The 24,472-nt window shown below is 39.0% G+C and overlaps 1 protein-coding gene across 1 annotated transcript in view; it reads right to left on the minus strand.

The window, feature by feature from the left end:
• Nucleotides 1-16,710: 16,710 nt before the first annotated feature.
• The window catches only part of si (sucrase-isomaltase), a 59,805-nt gene continuing 52,043 nt past the window's right edge, over nt 16,711-24,472 (minus strand). Inside the window, exons 41-47 of the mRNA XM_026192202.1 lie at nt 23,998-24,082; nt 23,846-23,902; nt 23,294-23,418; nt 22,871-22,959; nt 20,653-20,702; nt 18,362-18,526; nt 16,711-16,959 (exon numbers count right to left, since the gene is read on the minus strand). Coding sequence (XP_026047987.1) covers nt 16,882-16,959; nt 18,362-18,526; nt 20,653-20,702; nt 22,871-22,959; nt 23,294-23,418; nt 23,846-23,902; nt 23,998-24,082 — 649 coding nt within the window. The 3' untranslated portion in view covers nt 16,711-16,881. The remainder of the gene's footprint in view (nt 16,960-18,361; nt 18,527-20,652; nt 20,703-22,870; nt 22,960-23,293; nt 23,419-23,845; nt 23,903-23,997; nt 24,083-24,472) is intronic.

Genomic DNA, 24,472 nt, shown 5'->3' on the forward strand with positions numbered 1-24,472 from the left:
AACTACCGACCAATAACCTGCCTCAGTACTACATGGAAGCTCCTGTCAGGCATCATATCGGCTAAGATGAACAGGCACATGGGTCAATACATGAGCGGGACACAGAAAGGAATTGGCAAGAATACCAGAGGCGCAAAACACCAGCTACTGGTAGACAGAACAGTCAGCCGAGACTGCAAGACCAGACTGACCAACCTGTGCACTGCCTGGATTGATTACAAGAAGGCCTATGACTCAATGCCCCACAGCTGGATACTGGAATGCCTAGAATTGTACAAGATCAATGGGACCCTAAGAGCCTTCATCAGGAACTCAATGGGGATGTGGCGCACAAATCTAGAGGCCAACTCCAAGCCCATAGCACAAGTCACCATCAAGTGCGGGATCTACCAAGGAGATGCTCTGTCCCCACTGCTGTTCTGCATAGGCCTGAACCCCCTCAGTGAGATCATTAACAAGACTGGCTACGGATACCGACTACAGAACGGAGCAGTTGTCAGCCACCTCCTGTACATGGATGACATCAAGCTGTATGCCAAGAATGAACGAGACATCGATTCACTGATCCACACTACCAGGCTATACAGCAATGACATTGGAATGTAGTTTGGACTGGAGAAGTGTAGTCGGATGGTAACAAAGAGAGGGAAGGTAGTCAGAACTGAGGGGATTGAACTACCAGAAGGCAACATTGCAGACATAGAGGACAGTTACAAGTACCTGGGGATCCCGCAGGCGAATGGGAACCATGAAGAGGCCGCTAGAAAAGCTGCAACCACCAAGTACCTGCAGAGGGTCAGGCAAGTCCTGAGGAGTCAGCTGAATGGTAAGAACAAGATCCGGGCCATCAACACGTACGCCCTGCCCGTGATCAGGTACCCTGCTGGGGTAATACGCTGGCCAAAGGAGGAGATAGAAGCCACTGACATAAAGACAAGAAAGCTCCTTACCATGCATGGAGGGTTTCACCCCAAGTCCAGCACCCTGAGGCTGTACGCTAAGTGCAAGGAAGGGGGCCGGGGACTGGTGAGTGTCAGAACCACAGTCCAGGATGAGACAACGAACATCCAAGAATACATTGGGAAGATGGCCCCAACTGACAGAGTGCTCAGTGAATACCTCAGGCAGCAGAAACCCAAGAAAGAGGAGGGAGACGAGGAACCATCATGGAAGGACAGGCCCCTGCACGGTATGTACCACCGGCAGATAGAGGAGGTGGCTGATATCCAGAAATCCTACCAGTGGCTGGACAAAGCTGGACTGAAAGACAGCACAGAGGCACTAATCATGGCAGCACAAGAACAAGCTCTGAGTACAAGATCCATAGAGGCTGGGGTCTATCACACCAGGCAAGACACCAGGTGTAGGCTGTGTAAAGATGCCCCAGAGACAATCCAGCACATAACAGCAGGGTGCAAGATGCTAACAGGCAAGGCATACATGGAACGCCATAACCAAGTGGCCGGCATAGTGTACAGGAACATCTGTGCCGAGTATAACCTGGAAGTCCCGAGGTCAAAATGGGAGATGCCCCCAAGGGTGGTGGAGAATGACCGAGCTAAGATCCTGTGGGACTTCCAGATACAGACGGACAAAATGGTGGTGGCTAACCAACCGGACATAGTGGTGGTAGACAAACAGAAGAAGACGGCCGTAGTGATCGATGTAGCGGTTCCAAATGACAGCAACATCAGGAAGAAGGAACACGAGAAGCTGGAGAAATACCAAGGGCTCAGAGAAGAGCTCGAGAGGATGTGGAGGGTGAAGGTAACAGTGGTCCCCGTGGTAATCGGAGCACTAGGTGCGGTGACTCCCAAGCTAGGCGAGTGGCTCCAGCAGATCCCGGGAACAACATCAGAGATCTCTGTCCAGAAGAGCGCAGTCCTGGGAACAGCTAAGATACTGCGCAGGACCCTCAAGCTCCCAGGCCTCTGGTAGAGGACCCGAGCTTGAAGGATAAAAAACCGCCCGCAGGGGCGTGCTGGGTGTTTTTTTTTTATACACACACACATATATGAATAGATAGATATTTGACTGACGTCTTTATTGTCAACATCACTGTCCACATACCCTGTTTATATCTATGCTGTATTTTCAACAAAGTAGCACATTTTTCAAATGACTTTCAAAGGTCAAAAAATGTGTAAACCAACACGAGTCCAAATACGCCACCCTCACTTTCTGGCGTCTTCTTAACCACAAAATCAAAAATGGTGAACCCAGAACTGATTTTGCTTTTTGCAACCAATAAACATGGATGCTCTTCGTATTACATGTATCCATCTAAACATGCATGTTAAGCACAGATTCCATCACATGCAGCTTTATATTTTCATCTCTTATTCATGCATAATCTAAACTGGCATTTGCTTTAGCTGTTTACCCTTGCTTCCCACACACAGCAACATTCACACATAAGGCTTTCTCTCGCATATACCACGGGTGCATGCATGGCCAAATTTCAAATAAGATTACATATGTCACATCCACTGTGATTCTTCATGCTTAATGTACACGAACATTTGCCACCTTGTTGCCAGTGAATTTTACCCTATCTGGTTCATCCAAATAAGACATATTCATACATTCAGAAGCCTGTCCATCTTAATGTGCAGTAATATATGTTCAAAATTTCTTTGATATCCGCAATTATATAAAACCCTTTGTCATAATTTTTTTTGTTCGTTTTTTACCCTAAAACGAATTAATTCTTTATATAGCAATAGACATTCCTCGAGTCTAAAGCACTAACTGGGTTCACCAGATTTTCCAGCTTAATTTGTGCAAGCAGACATCAAAAATGTTGGGCAGATGGTGAAAGCATGATGAGTCATATGAATGCCAGACACATAAATAAAGCAAAATAGGCTTTAATGTAAATATAACAGATATGCTAAATTGTCAGCCAAAGACACAAAATACACATTATGACACTGTGGTGTTTGAATCACCACAGTGTCATAATGCTGTGATATTTTATAAATGCTATTTATACTGTAGATAGTGGTGAAATAAGTTTCCAAAATGCTTATCAATGGTTATTCAGCTTCAGTTAAAAACATCTTAAAACATTCAGATTTTTCCCAATACAATAATTTTTCAAGCACAATAAACTGAATGAATACTTGTACTCACCAGTCAAAAAATAATGACTGCAAAAATTTAGTAATGAAGGTGCAGAAGAGTTAAAAGAGAGCAAGATTACAACACACCATGTAATTTTCTACTTAGGTTAATTGTGAGACAATTATAGGCTAAAGCTGGACAGTATTTCTCAAGAAGGCTAATGCAATAATCACCCAAAATGTCTACTTTGTATATTACACTGTATTACAATAACAATCTTGTTCTTTATATGGACAAGATTACAACTGACTTTAGTACATTTTGTGAGTACACAGGAACCCTACTGAACTGAACATTTCAGTTCAGTAGGGTTCCTGTCTGATTTTCTATTCCTTTTCACAAACTCTCTCGCTCTATTTATCCTTTGTCTGCCTCCTTCCTCTACTCCTAGCTGTCTCCAGCATTATGCTAACACATTTAAAGGCAGGCTCCTGCTGTGCAGAGTAATCCTTCAGTGAAGCTACACTCCCTTAATGTGTTGAGGCTTAGATTACTCCCAAACCAATATATCTCTGGGATGACATCAGACACAAGCATTAAACCAGGGTCACACTCAAGCTGTATGTATACAGCTTGAGAGTGCTCACACTACACACACTGCACACACCTGTGCACATGTATTCCCAGTTCTTTGATAGCACTGATTTCACTTAATGGTACACATATTTCCTTGAGATTTTAGGATCAAACTAAAACAAATATTTGACAATCAGTGGTTTATGAAGTTTTATACTCTAAGAAAAAACTCTAAATCAGAATGAACGGTCATATAGAGAAACACAGCATTTTCCATACTCATCAAGTTATTGATATGCATGTGGTCATCCATTAACTTATGGAGATATCCTTTGTCTTAAAGCCAACCGAGTAAAAGCAAAGTTCTACTAGCGATACCTTAAGTACAGTAAGGATTATTCTAACAAATATGAGCTGTCAAAACATCATGTGGATTTGTTCCTTGCAGTTGTGCCCCATTTTTTCTTTGTTTGTGTGTGTTTGAATCTTTGTCATTGTTTTTACTATATCATAGAATTGTGTAAAAATTAATCAAAATGAAAACTGAAGCATCAAAATGCATGAAAAAACAAACTCTGTCAAAACATTTGGCCACAATTCTTCATAAACTGACTTTATACTCACTATAGGGTGACTGTGACTCCAGTAGCAGAGTGGGCTTTCTCCTAGTTGGAAACGCAGTGGATCGAACTCTGACAAACCCAGTCTATGTTCCTACATATCAGGCAAGTTCTACCTAGTTTATCCATGTGTTCGGATAGGTTAGAAAGTGCTTAAGCACTGTATTAATGTGTGATTGAAACTTGTACAACACATAGTGAGTGAGAAAGGTGACTGAGGAAGAAATGCTCAACGAATCATCCCCCACCAGCCTACACCTATCGCAGCATAACTAAGGGAAGATTCAGGGTCACCTGATCCAGCCCTAACTATATGCTTTAGCAAAAAAAAGTAGAGATAGTGTCTGTTTCCCGAATTCAAACTGGAAGCTGGTTCCACAGAAGAGGGGCTTGAAAACTGAAGGCTCTGCCTCCCATTCTACTTTTAAATACTGTAGGAACAACAAGTAGGCCTGCAGTCTGAGAGCGAAGCAAATTTAGGATAAATATGCTCCCTCTTTCTAGTCCCTGTCAGTACTCTTGGTGCTGCATTTTGGATTAACTGAAGGTTTTTCAGGGAGTTTTTAGGACATCCTGATAATAACAAATTACAGTATTCCAGCCTAGAAGTAATAAATGCATGAACTAGTTTTCTAGTACCATTCCATTTAACATTTACTCACTAATGCACGAAACACATGACTGGAAACATTCAAATCTATTATTTTTAACGGATACGGGACTTAACTTTAGTAATAACTTAGCCTTTACTGAAAGTTAAAGCATGTTTTTCAGTGAGAATTCATAGGCTTGGGGGTAAGAGCCACAGAGAGAGAGGTTAACACATTGTTGGTTTTGGTCTTTTTTTTAAAGGAGAGCTGTCTCATTTCCAAAGACACTTGGTCAGGACCTATTACCGTCACATTATAACACACCAGGTAACCCTTTAGCTTAATTTTTTAACATGCAGGGTAGCTTGCCAGACTTCACTAGGAGTCCCTCGGTTGCTTAAAAAGGCACCGTAGGTCCCTAGCCAAATGTTTTCTGCTGGCCCTGTCACTGACACAAAACTTGCCTGTGTGTAAAAAAAAAGGAAAAGAGAAAAAAGAAAATCACCATTTGCTGTTTTATGGACTCAGATGCAAACCCAGAGACAGATGATACGTTTAGAATATTTATTACAAACAACCAGAGGTATATATAATGAGGTAGGATATTGTAGCAATATCCAATAAACTTGCCAAGGAATGTGAATGGGAGCGTAGGTAGGTAAGTGTTTTCAGAAATCAGTCTCTCGCCTTACAGGCGTAGCTCTCTTAAGGTCTTGCCAGAGAAATTGAATTGGGTTGCGGTCTGGACCTGGGTCATTGCAACAACTTCTTTTCTTTATCAGCCATCATGTTCTTTATCAGCCATTGTGTTATAGATCTTTTGGTGTGCTTAGTATCAAAAAAATTACTGTTCCATGAGCCAATTTCAGTCAGCTTTTAGCTGTTGGACTCTTAATTCTTGTGGAAGCAGTAAGGGTGTTCTTAAAGGTGCAGAGTCCATTTAAAACTGTCTTTTTGACATGATTGCCAGAATCATAACAAAATGAAGCTGCATGGTGCAGATTATTCGAATCCATGTTTTATTGCATAAATCTTACTGAAGAGCAATTGAAACTAAGAGATGATCAGACCAAGCAAATGTGTGTAACAAGTAAGTAGAACAGTCCTCTGTTTGACAAGTACTTCTTTATGATGTCTAAACTAAGGGATGCATGTCTTTTGTGTATAAGCAGGCATGATGATCTCTTTTCCTGATGGTTTTTTTTCCCCACCCAAGATAATCATCCCCTTAATACCAAAGGAAAGCTGATTCCAAACAAGCTGTAAATGAAGAGAATTGCAAAGAGGTTTTCCATCAGTCCTCATTTATTCAACAAATGTGATATATTTCTCCGCCTTGAGGGTGATTGTGTAAGAAAGACTCCTGTGATTGTAAACATGTTTTGTCCTTCTTCCGAACCCTTTCCACAGGCTGGGTGGAATCATTACATCGTTTTAAGTAAGGAAGGAAATAATTCATAGACTACTATTTACCCAATAGTTTCTAAAGTTTCTGCTTTCCATAGGATTAGATCCTCACCAAGAAAACGTGTTGTTCTCTTATAGTTTCCATATATTTTATGCTTTCTCAGAATTTTGTATCTTTGAGGGCCTTGTGAACTCTGATTTTCAGTTTTTTTGTTGGCATATGTGAGAACAAACATATGTGCACGCTGCTCTTTTTGTTCATGATGTGTGCCTCCTGTTAAAGCTCAGTGTGCAGTTTTGAATCAAAGCTGAGCAGGTGTCACTCTGGCTACAGACAGATGGGAAACCTCATGCTGAAACCAGAATCCTATCTATTCATCTTTTTCTCTGATCTCTCTCTGTTTGCCTGTTTCTTTATTTTTATCTTTGTCTCCATACAGGCTGATTATTCTGCCTGGCTGTAAGACTTGGTGGTTCTCCCACTTGGTGCTGGCTCTGATGTGCTATTGTATCACTTCCTGTTCCTGTTCTGTCTGTTGTAACAAAGAGTCGTGTTCTGCTAGCTGATCTCTCTAGCTTGATAACTTGCAGTCTCTTACATAGCAATCAATTTTATATTATAAACTATGCATGCCTTATCAAAGCACTGATTCTGTTTAATCACTTGCAAATTGTAGGTATAGCTTTCATTCATCAAACTTTTCAGGTCTGCTAGCTTGATTTAAGTTCTATCTAAACCAAGCCTATTCAAATGGCGGGCCGCGGGCCAAATGCGGCCCAGAAGCAACCTGCGAGTGGCCCTGCCTGTGGTCCTGGCAGAAACACAGAAAAACGCAAAAAATGAATTCATTAATTAATTTAAAAAAAATTTAAAATTCCTACAGCGTAGTGTAGACTGTGAATGCAACACTCCTAGTAGCCTAGCAATATTTAACCCACAATGCACCATGATGTAAACATATTAAACAATCATCGTAATATATGATGCGACAACAGCATGTCTTTCTCACTCCAAAAGCGCAAAATTGACAATGAAAACTGTCGGTTTAACCCTGCCTGGACTGACAAATACTTATTCATTTTACCGAGTTTAATAATCTTACAACCGGAGTTGTACTACCATGGTGAGGGTCCTGTACAGCCCAAGAGAGAGCTGCAGCATCTTCCCTTCGTGTTTGCTTCTTGGCGAAGAAGAAAAGGCCTTTCACAGATTCTGAAACAATGAAATACTGCATGCTGGCCGTGGTGGATGCGGTGAAAAGTGAGTGTGACATCTGCTATTAAAAACGTACCCCTGTAGGACAGTTCAAATATTTGTAGAATTGAAGTTCTGGCGTCAGACGAGTTTGAAATGCTGTTAGATGACCTGAAGAAAACTGATGTAATGTCTATAGCAGGAGATCACAGACAGAACTGATAATGCACAGTTATGCGTATATGTCCATTTTTTGGATGGGAAATTGCTCGGTTTACTACCGTTAGAGGGACACACAGCTGGCGAAATGATGTTTGAGAAGATTTAAGCTCTTTTTGAGGAAAATGGTCTGGATATGAAGCGTGTCTGTATACTTGTGAACGATGGGGCTCCATCCATGGCAGGAAAAGTGAGTGGTCAGCGAAATATTTATTTTAATTTGAAAGGGAATTATCAAAATGTTTTTTGTTATTATTATTATTATTATTATTATTTCAAATGTGCAAAAAATAGTTTAGTTATAGCTCCCTTTTTTTTAAATGGACCTTTTGGTGTGCATTTGTGAGAGGTCACCAGATTTACAGGGGAATAGGAATAAAAAAAATACTTGTTTTTCAGTACAGTTGTGTGGGTTTGAAATTGATCATGATCTGCTGCTTACTGGCTTCAAAAAAAATATCTGGCCCAGATAAATTCCTCGGTTTGAAAATCTGGCCCAACTAACTTCGTAGTTGAATAGGCATGATCTAAACTATTAAAACATAGACATAGCTCGTGGGTCTCAAAACTCAGCAAAAATCCCCAAGCAGCCTGGAAGCCAAGCTAGCTGGGTGACTGTGGGGATAATAATCCAAAGCAGCCCTCAACACACCACCAACCCATTCATGTTTCTAATCAATCCTCAAAACTTGGCCGAGACAGGGGAAAAGAGAAAAAAAACCCAAAACGGTTAAGGCACCCTCAACCTTGTCTTGACATATGGCATAGAAACTGAACATTTACCAATATTTCCTGAAAATTCTCTTTAGCTTGACCATTTTAGCATAATGGTCTACACAGCACTAGGGAAAAGTTCTTACTGTAGATATCTATCTGAAAGTGCTAAATTAAATTTAGGGACGTGATTGATTCATTCCATTGTTTTCTTCAATGCCATGTGCCAACACTGCAGACCAGCTATCTAAATTAAAGCAATAAAGAGAGGTTTGACTCTGGTATAATTCAGGCAATATGCTTTAGATCAGTGTCCATGTGCACTGAGATGTGCTTTTCAATCTGATTTACAGATTTTTGGCTAAATCTGAGCAGAGAGTACAGCCCTGTACACTTCAAAATTCATCCCACTGCTTCTATCAGCAAACACATCATCAGTAAACACCAATGATACCAGTACATGCCAATGTCATAAAATATACTCCATCAAAAATAATTTCCCCCAGGGATCAATAAAGTATTCTGATTCTGATTCTGATTCTGATTCTGATCATGCCTCAGATCATGTGGTATGAAAATGAAAAGAAGAGCTCATGTTCCTGTCATTCTCCAGTGTTTATTTTCCCATCCTTCTAGAGCAAGTTTTATCTGTCCAAAGAGTGTTTTTTTTCCTTCTTTTTTCTGGATCTGTGCAGGGCCTTTTATGTACCAGACTGCTCCTGTTTGGTTTTTCAGCTTAATAATGGCCTCGTTCACTTGCATCGACATCTCTTTGAACCTCATGTTGAGAGATTTAGTGAATAGCTACTAAATGTAAGTTCAACTTTTGGAAACGACTTTCGCATTGTAACTCATGCAGTATATGTTTTCTTTCTCTCACTTCCCTTCTCTCTCTGGAAATCAGCCCCTAGTCTCTTATTCTCCATATCTCACTCATGTTTTGTATGTTTTTCTCCGTTTGTATTTTCTCTTTCTCTTGATATGTCTTGTTCTCTCTGTCTGTCTCTCTTTCTGTCTCTAAGCAGTGTCTTTCTTCTTTCCCTGATGAGGCCATCCCCTCAATGGTGATGAGACAGGCAGAAGGTGATTAAAGTGGTATCTCATCTGGTAGGAAAACTGACCTCAATCAGAACTATTCTACCAAGAGGACACCCCCCCTCTCTGTTTCCTACCATCTATCCCTTCTACTCTGTATTTCCATGACTATCATCCACCATCCTTTATTCTTCCTGACCTGATCCCTCACCATGCCAGTGCTCTCCATCGCTCATCATCCCTCTCTTGTGTTCTACTCTCCTTTTTCATCTTCCCCTATCCACTTTTAGTGATCACTCTCAATTTGTCATCATCCGCTGTATTGTTCTGTGATGGTAATCTCTTTTTCTCAGGAACTCTCAAGTTTGCTGTCATCAGTTGTATGCAAAAAGCATCACATTTACAAAAAAAGTATGCTTTTTAAGAAATGGAAATGCTCTGGATTTCTTGAAATTTGAAAGAATCAGATGCTTTGAAATGCAAACACACACACACACACACACAAAGATGAGCGTAATCCCAGTATGTCCTTTCTAAATGTCAATCAGGCAATGCGTGTTGTCATGGCAACATTTACTCGTAAACTATCTAAAAAAAACACATCCCTGTTTTTAGCTTTGCAATTACTACCATGCATGACTGCCATCTTTTGCTATATTCATCTTCTTGTGCTGAGAATGTAACATGTCTCTCCCACAAACATTCATTAATTGAGCCAACACAAGTGTGTGAAGTATGCAGGTAACTCACGTATGTGTCCTTAAGCTGGTGATTGCAATCCACAATGAAGCTAGAGTTAGATTCTTCAGTCCTTGCGTCTCTATGGCAGCGCCCAGAATAAACTGAATAAGCTTAGAGGAGACTTCACTGCCTTGACAGTGTATATTTTGAACATGGATTATTTATTCATTCATTGGTCGTCTTTTGTGGTGTCCTTATTTTATTAGCCGATGGCTACGTAAGCGCTGCTAAATAGATAAATAGAATGATACCCATGTGTTGAGGGCAATTGAGGTTTTTTTTTCTTTTGTTTCTTTGAATACCCTACCATGTGATCTTAACTTGCACTTTGAGTTTGTTGGTGATCATGCAAGTTGGATAATTTGCAGGCTTTTGTGCACACTTTACTGCACTGAATTACTTGGCCACCAGAGGCATTTGACTAGCTCTGTTGAACCGGAAGTGATGCAATCACGAGGATATTTAAATCCTTTTCTGCATGGATGGTTTGGCTAGTTCAAAAATGGTTCCCCCTCTGTGTTTGCCTTGTTTTGATTTGATTTGTAAGGGATGTTTATATGAGTGTGTAAGTGTGTGGGTGTGCGGTTGTGCCATTTGATGTGATTTATAAATTTGCATGCATGTGGCCATCCTTTGGTGCTTAATCCACTATCTGCAGAAATAAATATTTTTTTTCTTCTCAGTGCTCTATCCAGTAAAAGGGAGAAATATTTTTGTTCCAGTTTGCACTGACTCATAATTAACCTTCTAGTTTCTCTCAGCTTAACACAGTGAACTCTTGTGTCCACCTTAGGTTTAAAGTGATCTTTGTGCACCACTGATCAGTAGGTTCTTTCTAAGCAAACAGACACACAAGGAGAGTAAAAAAAAAAAAACATTGTCTAGAAATTATTCAATATTTCCCAACATGTTTTTATAGCAATGGTGTGGCACAGTACTATATAATGCACATATTTTATTCAACATAATATTAATACTTAGTTTCATGCCTAATTAAATTCCACAATTAAAGAAAAGTGTCCTTTGTCTTTTGGTAGTGGAATGGGCTTTTTCTCTTGAATGAGACATGTTAAGAATAATGACAATAGTGATCAAGATGATGATGCTAATGGTGCAATTATGATTGCCATGATACCTGAAGGGGAAGCGAACAAGTGTCGACAGATGTGCTTTAATGACATTTATTATTTATATTAAACAAAATGGCTGTCTAGTGCTCTCCACAGTTTGTATCCTTCATCTTTAAATGTCCCTTTTGAAGGAAAAGGTCCCTTCAGTCATGTTTTTAAATTAATCCTCGTTTTTATGTTGGAAAAAACAAACAATGTTATGGATCAAATTTTTATCTTTACTGATTAAAGTTAGTCACACATATGTTTAAATCAACATAATTTTTCCTCGTGTACAATGTACAATATTCAGCTACAGAATTAATATTATTTTGAGATGCTGGCTGATGCTATAGTGTTTCCTCCATGTTTACTGAAATGATAGGCATGTCATTAGTTGCTAAATTCTATGGCTAAGAATGTAAAAAATCTAAGACAGAATCTAAGAAAGGCTTAAAGTCATAAGGATTCATTGTCTGGAATTCTATGGCTATCCATGTCGGAGATGGTTTCACAATAAATACAAAGTTTGACATGCTGATTCAACAGAGGAAAAACATGTCAGAAGAGCATTATGGATACCATGAATGTCACAACCAATTCAACAGTTGTAGCTTTGTAGCAGATTTTTCAGTCTGCAGCACAGTGCGACTGACAGGCCATGTTGTTCGTAGGTCTAAAACGAAACAATTTACATTCCAGTACAAAAGAAACGCTAACGCCTCTGAATTACATTTTCTACCAGGTTTTTCAGCAAATATAAACAGGTTTCCACATTCGGTCTTGTTTTTTTGTCTGTCTTCAACATAATCTCTTTCAGTGCCATAAAATGGGACAGCTCATTTTTGCCCTGACAAGCCAATCAGAATCAGTGAATGGAATCAAATCAGTTCTAGCAAGAAAACAAACATGTTTACTTTGTGTCTGCACAACATCAAAGGAAGCATTAGCTATATTTAATACGCAGCTCTTCTGCTTGTTTCGTATTTGGTTGCACTTGGTTTATACAGACAATCGTGTTAGAAGTGCTACAACAACTTGCTAGCAGGCTGTCCATGTGAAATATCAATATTCTCAATGTGACTTGTACCTACATTCAAATGATCAGCGAAGTGGAAAAAGTGGGAAAAAAGTGATGCAGGTTCTTCATTCAGTTTTAAAACTGCCAGCTTAAAAGTTTTTATCACAGACAAAAATGGCATTTTAGCCAGATATTTCTCAATAATAGATTATTAGAAGAACATGCATAAAAATCAAGCTATGTTACACTAACAAATACCATAAATTACTTAATTTTTTCATTATGTTTATTAGTTTTTAATGTTTTCACAACCCCCTGCATCCCAACCTTAAAACCCACCTCCCCATTCCCTTTCAGTTTTTGTTATCCAGAGTTGCTTTTTTGATTTTCCCCCTCTTATTTATTTATTTATTTACAACAGAAGGTTTTGTGAAAGCGTTTTCTTGTGTGTTTCAGACAGGGTCAGGAACCATTCATGCGTCTATAAAAGTTGCACTGTTAGCTCTCACTGGGCAGATGACTTCCCTAAATGAGCAACAGATCAGCAAATGTGAGGGGTGAAACTACTCATGTCAAACAGGTGACATTTTTATGTGTTTGTGTGTAAGTGAGAGTGCTTGTGTGTGTCAAATGGTGAGCCTGGCTGTAAGGACCTGGTTCAGCAGGGTTCTGCTTCATTGTCTCTAAACTATTTGTCTTCATCAGATGAAAATATGACAGAAAAAACCGTGTGGGAGAAAAAAAAAGAAAGAAAGAAAGAAAGAAAGGGAGACGAGGTCAAGTCTATATTCTATATTTGCATTTTAAGGCCTGTGTATATGATTGTGGGGGGAAGGCGTTGCGAATCCATGAGAGATGAACTATTTCTAATTTTAAAATGATGCATATTTTCAAGATTCAGCTTGTCCTGAAAAATTAGCATATGAATTTATTGTGACAGGTGACATTTTACGCACCTTGCTGTTTTTCTGATGTGACTGTCACAGAAATGTGCTCATGGATTTGACTTTCATTATTACTGGTTTTGTAACACCTCACAGGTGATTTTGCCGAGCTCTTAATAGTTCAAATATGGCATATGCATAAAGATATGAAATATATAATTCACACCATTTGCTCACATGTTAATAGCACACGTGTACGCACCCACGCGCCTGTCACATTTGACAGACTTTGATTTTGCCACAGTGTTTTCTCTCTGTCTTTTATGTTGTTTCATTTCCCCACCCCCATCACCCATCTGTGCCTCTGTTGTATCTGTCATTCACCCCGGGAACAAAGACACATTACTGTTACTGCAACTTACTTGAAGGCATGCTTTCTGCTAAGATGGCTTCTCTTTTAGAAAGTCAGAGAAAAAGACAACTATCCATAAGAAGCGTTGGACCTCATTAATTTAGAAAAATCATGCGAAAATCATGTTTTGACAATCTGGAACTAGAATTGAATTATTTGAACACTGATGGAGAATGCTATTTATGTTTTTTTTGTTAAAAATATCCTAAATATATATTATGTATATATTTTTTGTATACATTTTAAAGATTAATTTTTATTGCAGTGCGTTTTAATTATTTTATTTATTTGTATGTAGATTTTTTTTAAATTTCTAAATCCTTAAATTTAAATCCTCGTGGTTCATTAAATACTATAAGCTCTAGTTTTTTGTTTACCTAATATCTGCTTGACATTTAGCCCTCTGTACCCTATACACCAGGGGTCTCCAACTCCAGGCCTCGAGGGCTGGTGTCCTGCAGGTTTTAGATCTTGCCCTGGGTCACAAAAGATTAGTTCATTACCAGGCCTCTGCAGAACTTCAAGACATGCTGAGGAGGTAATTTAGCCCTTTGAATCAGCTGTGTTGGATCAAGAACACATCTAAAAACTGCAGGACACGGGCCCTCGAGGCCTGGAGTTGGAGAGCCCTGCTATACACCCATAGACAGCCAGCAAGTTTCTTTTACTGTTTGTGTATAAAATAAGAAAACACTTTTTACACACCATATTTATATAGAAATAACTCAGGGATTTAAAAAAAAAAAACAACAACAACAAAAATCCCAGATATGTGTCAAATAAATATTTAGTGTTTTTATCTGAGTCACTTCCAACTTTTCATCTGTAGTAAGTGTAGCTTGTCAGTCCACTGTTTACCTCAGCTCTCAAAATGGTGGGTGTCTGAAGTATTCGTTGTCTATTTACTCCAGAGGAAGATGTAGAAATTTGTGAAAGGGCTCCAATACGGGTCGATAAGTCAGTGAAGCTCACTTATGACTGATGGCAGTGATATTCAGGTGAGTTGTCAAAGATATCCTGAAGTTTTCTGTTGGCAGTGTAAGCACTGCTGTTTTGGCAGTGTTACCTAAACTTTCTCTGAAGGGCATCTAATATTGTCAGACTTACTGACTTGAGTCTGAATGTGAATGTAATCCAACTATTTATCACAGGCAAACTATAATTTTTAGGACCCTTAAGCCTAATCTTGGCTGGCAGTTACCTTGATAACTAACTGCTCTTATAGCAGGCTCGTGGTTAGCTGTATCGACTATCTCCAACAATGAGGAATAAATGAACATGATTATGCACATTTTCTTATGTTACAGCTCTCTTTCAATAGCTTTTTTTAAAGATAAATTTAGGTATTTTGAATTTATATCAGATTTCCCCCTTTTTTTTCAAATTTCAGGAATCTGGAACATTCTAATAGGATTTTATTGGAGTATATTGTATCTTGCATAAATACAGCACTAAGCACTGAGATTTAAAGAGCACAGAACAGAGGCTGATTGGCAGACAGGAGATGGGTAAAAATGACTGGGCCAGAGGCATGATGACATATTTGAGAACAGGAAACCTGCCGTGTTTATCTAGTGGGTCAGGCCCAGAGAGAGACGTTCAAGCCTAAGGAACACTTCTTTAAAGTACTGAGTAGACCCGTATTTGACATGGGTTGACTACGGGGATTATATTAAAACAAAAGAAAAGCGAGAGCAGTGATTTTTTCTGAGCATTAGAAATTTTAACAAAAAAAGCAAAAAACCCCAAATCTTTCTAACCTACACTGATTCGACAAGCCTCTGTGTGGTACAGAGCAGAAAACTTTGGTGGCCAACTAATTGCAAACCAGTCACCCTTCCAAAACATGTAGTTTGGGCTACATCCATGTGGAACTGGAGTGAGGTTAATTGATTCACAGAAGACAGGCAAGAGATTTGACCAGAATGATGAGAACAAAATTGAGCTGGAAATTACAGGAAAGCAGAAATGATGAAAAGAAAAATCTGAGCCAATGCTGTTGTCAATTTTTACAAATGTTTGACAGAAAGAAAGCATTTAAGTCTCATTCACAACAAATTCAAAACATGGTAGTGTCAGGGGTAATTCATTATTAACTTTCTTTCTTTGACAAAATGAGAGAGAAAATATATATGTGTAAAAAAAGGAACCAGTAACCACCAGGAATGTGAAGAATACAAAACTTCGAATTCATTCACAGTCTACAGTCTTTATCTCTTTCTTACACCAGTAATGACTTCAGTATGAATCCAGGAAGAATGCCTCTTCAGATCATCAGCTCAATTAGTCCCAGAGGCACTGAAGGTAAGGATGTTTTCACAGTCAAAGTGTAAAAATTCTCTTTTCAAAACAATAGCTAACCTGAACACAGGGCTTAGAATGATTCATCACAGTTCTAAACTTTTTGGACATGAGCGCATAAACACAACGTTCTACAGCAACCCCCAAACACATTGCTTCCCGTGGAGTGGCGATTAGAGTGGAAATCAATTTGAGGTGCCCATGGCTAAATTGACATCATTAGGTTTACTGCAGGCTGAATAATGGATGGCTGTATCATTATATGGGAAAATAATGGGATGAGACAAAGCACAGGTAGACAGCTTGCTGCAGGTGAGAGCTATAAATAGATGCTGGCACACCCACACAAACACCCATACATGCACAAGTCTGCGCATATCTACTGTGAAAAATACAAGTGGCAAAAGCACAGCACTAAATGACAATAACACAAGCGCAAAGTACAAACTGGAGTTTGTACTTTACTATTACTAAATTCTTAGTACCTACAAAACCTCAATGCCACCTGAGCTACAGCCACCCCAACTGGAGAAGAAGACCAAACACAGTTTTTAGTTCACTGATTTATTCATATCTTATTTGCAGGAACGACATGCATATGATGCACAGAGTTCATTGCAGTTGGATCCTAACATTACCTTATTCTCATTTTCTTAAAAGTAATCAGCATGTATACATGATTGCAAGAAAAAATATTCCTACCATAGACATGATTGGCAGTCATTATTTTGTCTACGGTATCACACATTTTGGGATATTGAATGACAATAAAGTTCTGAAGTTATTTAGAGTAAATCAAACATTTGTTTTAAAGGCACAGTCTAACGGTAAAAAGGAAAACATTATTCGGTTTTATAGGTTGATGGGAGGCACTGAGGTTTCACATTTCATGTTCAAAAACAAAATGTATTCTTCACATCTTTGTTTAAATTAATGAACCCTTATTTTAAGATATCTTTTTATTTTTTACAAGTGAACACAAATACTGCACTCAAGCCTTGGTCTTCCATGTTAACTGAAAAGTCTGTTGCACATTCACATTCAGATCAGTAATATCTATGGTCAGCTCCTGTAAAAGCAAGAGGAAACATCAGTTTTACTTCTTCATTGGTGGCTCACGTTTACTATTTTTTAAATAAACATCATCCAGGACTTAAGAGTTGAATGTACAGCACTTGCCTTCTGTTCTGTTCTATAAATTGGATCTGATCTAAAGGCTAATAATTCAGTTTTTCTAATATATACACAGTACATCTTTCCAGTAAAGTTAAACAAGCTGACGCTGAGACGTGTTTTGTGCATGACAGTAAGAGCAGGCCTATACGTCTTCAGGATGAAACATCTCGTCCTGTGCCAGACAGAAATAGCTCTCCCACCTCACTGTATTTAACTGACACAGCACCAGCTGCTTACTATTTCTTTCAAGTTGTTACCCCATCAGACAATACTTAAGAAGATAAATGGATTGTCTCATGCTGAAAAACTACTTATTACCATGCACATACTGTGTCATCCTTATTCCGTTTCTCTTGTTCCTCACTGCCCTTTTTCTCCCCCACCCCCACACATCCTTCATTCTTCACGTTTATCTCTTTCACCTCTATTTTTTCCCTCCATCTAGTTACAGTGATGCATTCTCCCTCTCTCCACCAGTACTGCCTGTCCTTCCCTTCTTTCTACAGATGAACCATCTTTCTGTCTTTTCAGTATTCGTAACCCATCCTTGCATCCCCAACACACACAAACACTGAGTCCTCTGTCATTCTGACTTTCTTCATCTGCAATTCTTGCCCTCTCGTCTGGCTTCTCCCTGTCCATCTTCTCAAGAACAGTATAAATGTACAGCTTTTTCATCTACCATTATTTATGGAGCTGCTATCATTTTCATGCTTCTGATAAGTGCACTGAGTACAGTACACAACCTTGACAGGAATATTTTATCATAAGCCAAATGAGGAGAGGGAATACATGCTATCCTCTTGGACTGTTAATTCCTTTTTTTCATTTCCCACCTCAAACCAATGTAGCACTGCAAAACAGCTTTAGATCTTTACACATGACCCAAACTCTTCTTTCTTATTTACAATTTGGGTATTTGGATTCTGAGAATTTTATTGCTATTATTTATACTTTTATTTTGAGTATCTTAAGGCTTTAGAAAATCTGTGTTTCATGTCATGTTTTGGTACACACCCTCCTTCTGCGGCTGAACTTTATTGACCATGAACCTCTGGCTTGCCTACAGAGCACCAACGCTCATTTTTGAACATCACAACATTCATTTCAACATTTAATTTATGTTAGGAGCTTTTGTGGTGATAGACCATTTCCTATATGCAGTTTAGGTTTTATACGGTCATCTGTAGTTTAATGAATAATACTTGATTAATTTTATTTTAATGTGGATATACACAATATTTAGACATTGGCATTAACCATAATTGAATTAAGTGTTCCAGAAATGTACTGACCTGTGATTCAAGGTTGTGCTGTGGGGTTAGTGGCTGAGGGCCTCCATTTAAAGTTATGGTAACCTCTGTGATCTCAGTTCCCACGCCCCAAATCCTCACCACACCCAGCTTCAAATAATCTACAGCATCCAGGCCAGATGTTCCCACAGCATTGGTCAAAGTGTTCTAAAATTGAAAGTGATGAAGACAAAGAGGAGGCGTTAAGGGGAATCATATATATGTATATGTACAAAACACAATGTCATTTTGTTGTGTTATGGGAATATATGTATTGTTATAGGAATTGCATGACAGGACAGATAACAACAATCATGAACTTCATATTCACTTTGCTGGAAAAATGTTTAAGCTGAGTCATGAAATTTACCCAGTCATGCATTATTGTTTATTTTTTGGTTCATCTTTTCAGTGAGTGAGATTTACTATTTGAATCTCTTCCTTATATAGTTCTATTTTTAGTCCTATAGTTTTATATCCAACAGGTAATGTTGTTTACTCTGATTCCTTTTAGCTGTACTGAGGTCCAACACTCATACAGAGCTAAGAGAACACACATATACGAATACACACACATACGCACCTACATTCAGATAGACATCCAAAGTGGCATACGATCTGCTAATCTGCCAGGCTGCTTCTGCTCAACTTATCCTCATCTTCTCACATCTGCCTGTTCGCACATACATACATCCCCACAGTCACTTACATACGCATGCGTGCACACACAAAATACGTGCACACACACACACACACACACATACTTCCTCTCTCTCCCTCTTTGGCTGTCAGGCAGTGCCTGTTTTATCGCTGTGTGAAATTGCTTTGAATTGAGCCTGATTGTAGGCAGAGGACAGCCACAGATGTTTGGCCACGGTAGCTTTAAGTGTATGTTGTAGGGTTTTGCATATATGTGTGTGTTTGGGTTTAGATGTGTGTATTAATGTGTGCCTTTGGGTTTTTGCCTGGCAAAGAGGCAAATGTGGCTGGGTTATTCCCACTGGTCCTAGCTATTCGGGAGTTTTTAACATGTCCGACCTGAACTACTATCAAGTTGTTACCAAACAAACTTTGCCATAACACATAGGCCACCTTTCTTTCTTTTTTTCAACGAACTTAAATACCTTTTGCAGAAGGATATGATCCTTACATAGTAGCAATATTTTAAAATTTACCCCAAAAGACACCAATGAGGCAACTCTGTTGCTGGTGCCAAATTTGAATTCAATTTTGTAAAACTTCATTAGAATCACAAGTGAATCCTTTACTATCTTGTTCCTTATAGATAACACATCCTTTAGGGTTATGTTTTGATTTAAGAATGTCTTCATGTCAGTGGACAAAACTCGTTCATCCACTTCACTCAATAAGCTTGATAGTTGTTTATGCATGGTGGCATGGTGTTGCCAGGGTTGGCACTGTTGTCTCAGACCAAAATTCAAGGAATAAGTCCTTACACGCTCTTCCTGCACCTGCATGACTTTACTCTGTTATCCTTCATGATCCTGGTTGATCCTGGACTTTAGGTAGACAAAGTATTTAAAGTGTATAAACTAAAGGACTGTATGTGACCTTTCTGGAGTATTGCATGTTCCTTTCTGATTTCCCCAAACCAGCAAGAGGAAATCAAACAGAAAGCATATAGCTGTTCATGTTCATCAGCATATAGACTTTAAAACAGAAAGTCTCAAGAAACATGAGAGCTAATAGAGAGTCAGAAAACCTGTTTAAAATGCACTTCAAAACTGGATTGAGTGGTGAGTCACAAGGTTTGCATTTCAACATAATTCTGATTTGTGAGCCTGGAGACAATGTACTTACTGGTTAGAGGTTTTATACAAGGTAGATAATAGGTTTGTCATAATACCTTTGGGAACTATTTGTCTGATTATTTGGGATTTTTTTTGTTTGTTTCTGTTAGTTAGTTAGTTTCTTTCCACATAAATCCCTAAAAAATGTTTTGTTCTACATTAGAGGTTGCCTTAAAAAGGCAGGATTATTAAATCATTTGTAATGCCAGAAACACACCGAAATCTGCATTAACATATCCACTCAACTTCAGGCTCTTCTGTCTAAGCATGTTAATTTTAGGCCACAGAATTCTGATTAGGGTTCATGCACAACAAAAGCTTTGCACCTGATCAAAATTATGTTGACCACAGCCACACACACCACCACAGCCTTTTTAAATGATAAGGTATCAGCTGATCCGCTTGTCTTGCTGCATTAATAGTAATAATGATGATAATGGGGGGGGGGGAGAAGTATGGCTTGTATTTGGCCATTGAACTCACCGACGTCACTGAAAATGTGACATGAAGATATTTTTTGTTCTCCACTGTGTCTGAGGAGAGAAACAGGAGTGAATTACATTCAGAGCAGAGGCATGGAGGGTATGCAAAGGAGTATGTGACTATGCAATGAGCGACGCAGCGACAAATAAGGGATGCATAAAAATTTGTGTTGATCAAGGTTTAAGTTCATATTAATATTACCTAAAGAGCAAGTAAATAATCACCTTAGAAAACCCAATTAAGTAAAATAAACAGTTGGCTATGCCACTTAAATATACATAGGTGGTATTAATGCTTGAAAGTAAAACCAGTTGAATGCACGAGAGAACACCAGTGAATGACAGAGTAGCACAATGAGTGCTGCAGCTGGACCGACCTGACAGACAGCGGAGAGAATAACAAAACCTCTGAGGTAAAACTTAAAAATGCGGAAGCCGAAACAAGCAGAAAAGTAGATAGTACAGGTAAGAAAGCGATACGCTGAGAGGCAAAGCAAGCAAGCAAGACATAGGAAGGCTACATGGCAGACAGACAGGGAGACGCAGAAGAGAGAAGCAAGGGACCAGATAAAAGAGGAGTGATGGAGAGCATATCTCTAGGCTGTGACACAGGGAATTACTGTAATGGTTTCTGTCACTCCCCTTCTATGCATTCCTCACTTGCTTACTATCTGCCTTTCTCTCCTTTGTCCCAACACAAACAGACCGTCCACAGACGAGTGCATCTTCTCACAGAAGCACTTCTGAGACTGATTCTGTTCGTGTATGTGTAAATATGCATGTCTGAGAATAAGCGAGGAAGTAGAGACAGACGTGTTGTAGCTCACTGTGTCTTTCTGATAAAATCCATACTGAATTTCATATTCAGTGAAAGTAGCAGAATTACTTTCACTGAATAACTAACTGCGCAGGAGCTTAACACACACTGGGATGAAAAGCCATTAGTGGATTCTGATTTTCTAATTTTCCAAAATGTTCTGTATCTTTCATTAATCAGTGCACATCTTGTAATTTAAACAGCAAGCCTGTTATTCTTATCATACAACGTCAACAAGCTTGATCTCTTTTGTTTGCACACCAACTTAGCAGCTTTCGTCCACTAAAAAGCATCAAGTTCTGGCCATTGATCCACTTCTGTCTTTTGTGGTAATGATATCAGTTTTTGAAATAGGTGATTTAAACCCATAAATAAAAAAAAACAGAAAATGTAAATTTCAAGATAAGAATGAAAAAAGGATTTTCCTGTTTGAAAACGTATCTGGTTACAGGGTTGTAAGTAAGATTAGAAACTGTGATACAAATACCTAAAATGTTCTACTGCTCTTCCTGTACCATGATATTCATGTGAATGTCATGGTCTGGAGTCAGGTTTTGTTTATTCTATGTTCTGGGATTTTGTGGGCTTTTTTGTGGTTTAGTCGTTTGTATTTCGTGTTCCTTAGTTATTCTTTAGCACCTCTGTGATTTTTAGTCTCTGTGCCTGCCTTGTGTTCCTGGTGTTGTGTTTTGTGTCCTGGTTCAATGTTCATGTCATTTCCTGTTTTATTTTGACAGTCCCATGTCCTATGTCAGTGTATCTACCTTTGCACCCTGTTGTCTCCTTATGTCTTATTAGTCCTAGCTGTATTTCCCTCCTGTTTCTCATCCCTGCATTAGTCCCTTGTATATTTAAGCCCTGTGTTTTCCTTTGTCGTATCATACCCCCTCATGTGTTGTAAGTCTCCCTGTGTTTCTGGTTTTGGTTTTTCCGTGCTTCTAGTGTCCCAGAATTTTGTTCATAGTTTTATGTTCTAGATTTTTAATTTGTTTTCTGTAAGTTATACTAAATAAAGTTTAGCAGCTTTATTTGCTAGAAAAAGCTGCTAATAAAGTTTCTTTTTTCGTGCACGAGTTTCTGCATTTGGGTCCACTTCAGGCCTGGCACAGCCTCACTAGACAGTGAAACTATTAATGCCTAGAAAAAAACTGTCTGGTGATTGCATTTCTTATGCTAACTCTTATTTATGGCTATTATTAATGGCCACTCCACAAAAAACAAAAGGAAACAAGAGAGAGAAAAAAAAGGTAGTTCTAGTCAGAATCAGAAACTTTATTGTCATTGTCATGAGAACAACGAAATTAGTGAGTCATTTTACTATTCAGGAATAATGACTCCATGAACACATACAGTATTTGCTGTTTTGGTGGCTGTACGTGTTCAAAAGTAACCTTTTGCTTACCTATTCCTTCACCATCGTCCCAGAAGAATGATCCCTTGGCAGTTCCAGCATCACTCAGGGCAACTATCAGTCCTAAAGGATTCTTCCGACTAAAACAAAAGGGGCAGAAAGGGTTGTAATAGATTTGTTGTAATAGAGGACAATGTCTATTTATACCTGCTGCTGAGAACAAATATATTCCTGCTGAGGGGATCCATCTGACCTCTTTCCTGCTGGAACAGTCATCGCCCTCTGACTGTCTCTCTCTCTTTCATTCTCATTCAAACACACAAGTGATATATGCTCCGTTCTGCATTTCTGCACAGGCACTAAGCCCCACATACACACACGCGAGCGTGCACACACAAGTCATACAACACACAGGATGCTGACCTGTAGCTGCAAACTCTCAAGATGTATCAGTCATAATGTATGCTCACTTACCTGTAATATGTAGTGTTCTCTGGTTTCTGCCAGGGTAAGATATATCCTCCTCTGACGTGAAGGTTAATATGATTCAAGGGTGTTGGCATGTCAACCATTGTGCTATGCACTCCAACAGCTTTGGCCTGATGAAAGAAATAATTACATACTATTAAAGTACTAGAAATACTACAGGTTATTATCTTTGATTAATTTAATTCAACAGGTCCTTTGCATCGGTAGGGTAGAGACTAAAAGCACAGACTAGCATATGTGGAAATGTGTTAGTATGTGTGCATAGTGACAAGGGGTTGTAATGCTGTTTAACAGATGGGACTCCCTTAGCCCCACAGAGTAGGTTTTTGTTATTAAGGTGCTCTCTGTAGTGGCTAAGCTCTAGCTCCGTGATGGTGTTGTCATACTGTATTTACTGTCAGGTGAATGTTTGTTGTAGTTTTTATTTTAGCCTGTTAAAATTGTTAAGTCAGTAAAACAGAGGCACCTTTTAGTTCTCAGCATTCTGCAAGAACTTTGACACTAAATACTTTACTGTTGTTACGAACAAGTACTTACAGTGTGAAAGTCATACCAGCGGTCTTTAGGAATATATCCTCTTACAGTTGTGACTCCCTGTCAAAAAAATCAGTTACAGAAAATCAGAGCCAACCTTAAAGCTATAAAAAAAATAAAAACAATACAAAACGTGTGCACATGTTGCACCATACTGGGTCCAGTGCAGGGCTGATGAGCAGGGCAGGTCCCCACAGGAACTGTCTGTAGATTTCCCATGTAGTTTTATCATCCACAAACCTACAACATACAACCACAGAGGCCATTAAACATGACTGAAAGAAATGTTACCACTGCTCTCTTATGCATCCTCAACCCAGATGACTATTCAAGTACTCATTCAGAATTCAACGGTTTGCAGATGCAAGCCAATTAACCCTGCAGACTCACCGTGCCAGCTCCTTAAATACCATCTGTGACTTTATAAGAGTCTCTTAAAATGAATAAATATGTCTTCTTCTTCAAACAATTTCACACATTCACATTTGGGAGCTACCAAGTGCAGCCACAGTCATCTATGCTTGGCCTCTACACTACACAGTCACATTGCCTTGTGCAGAGGGTTTTTTAAAGGCAGCTGTTGTGGCAAGGAATACAACTCTAATTTTCTTACCAGTTCAAGTTATTTTC

The sequence above is a fragment of the Astatotilapia calliptera genome, chromosome 14 (genome assembly GCF_900246225.1).
Source record: "Astatotilapia calliptera chromosome 14, fAstCal1.2, whole genome shotgun sequence".
Lineage (NCBI taxonomy): Eukaryota > Metazoa > Chordata > Actinopteri > Cichliformes > Cichlidae > Astatotilapia > Astatotilapia calliptera.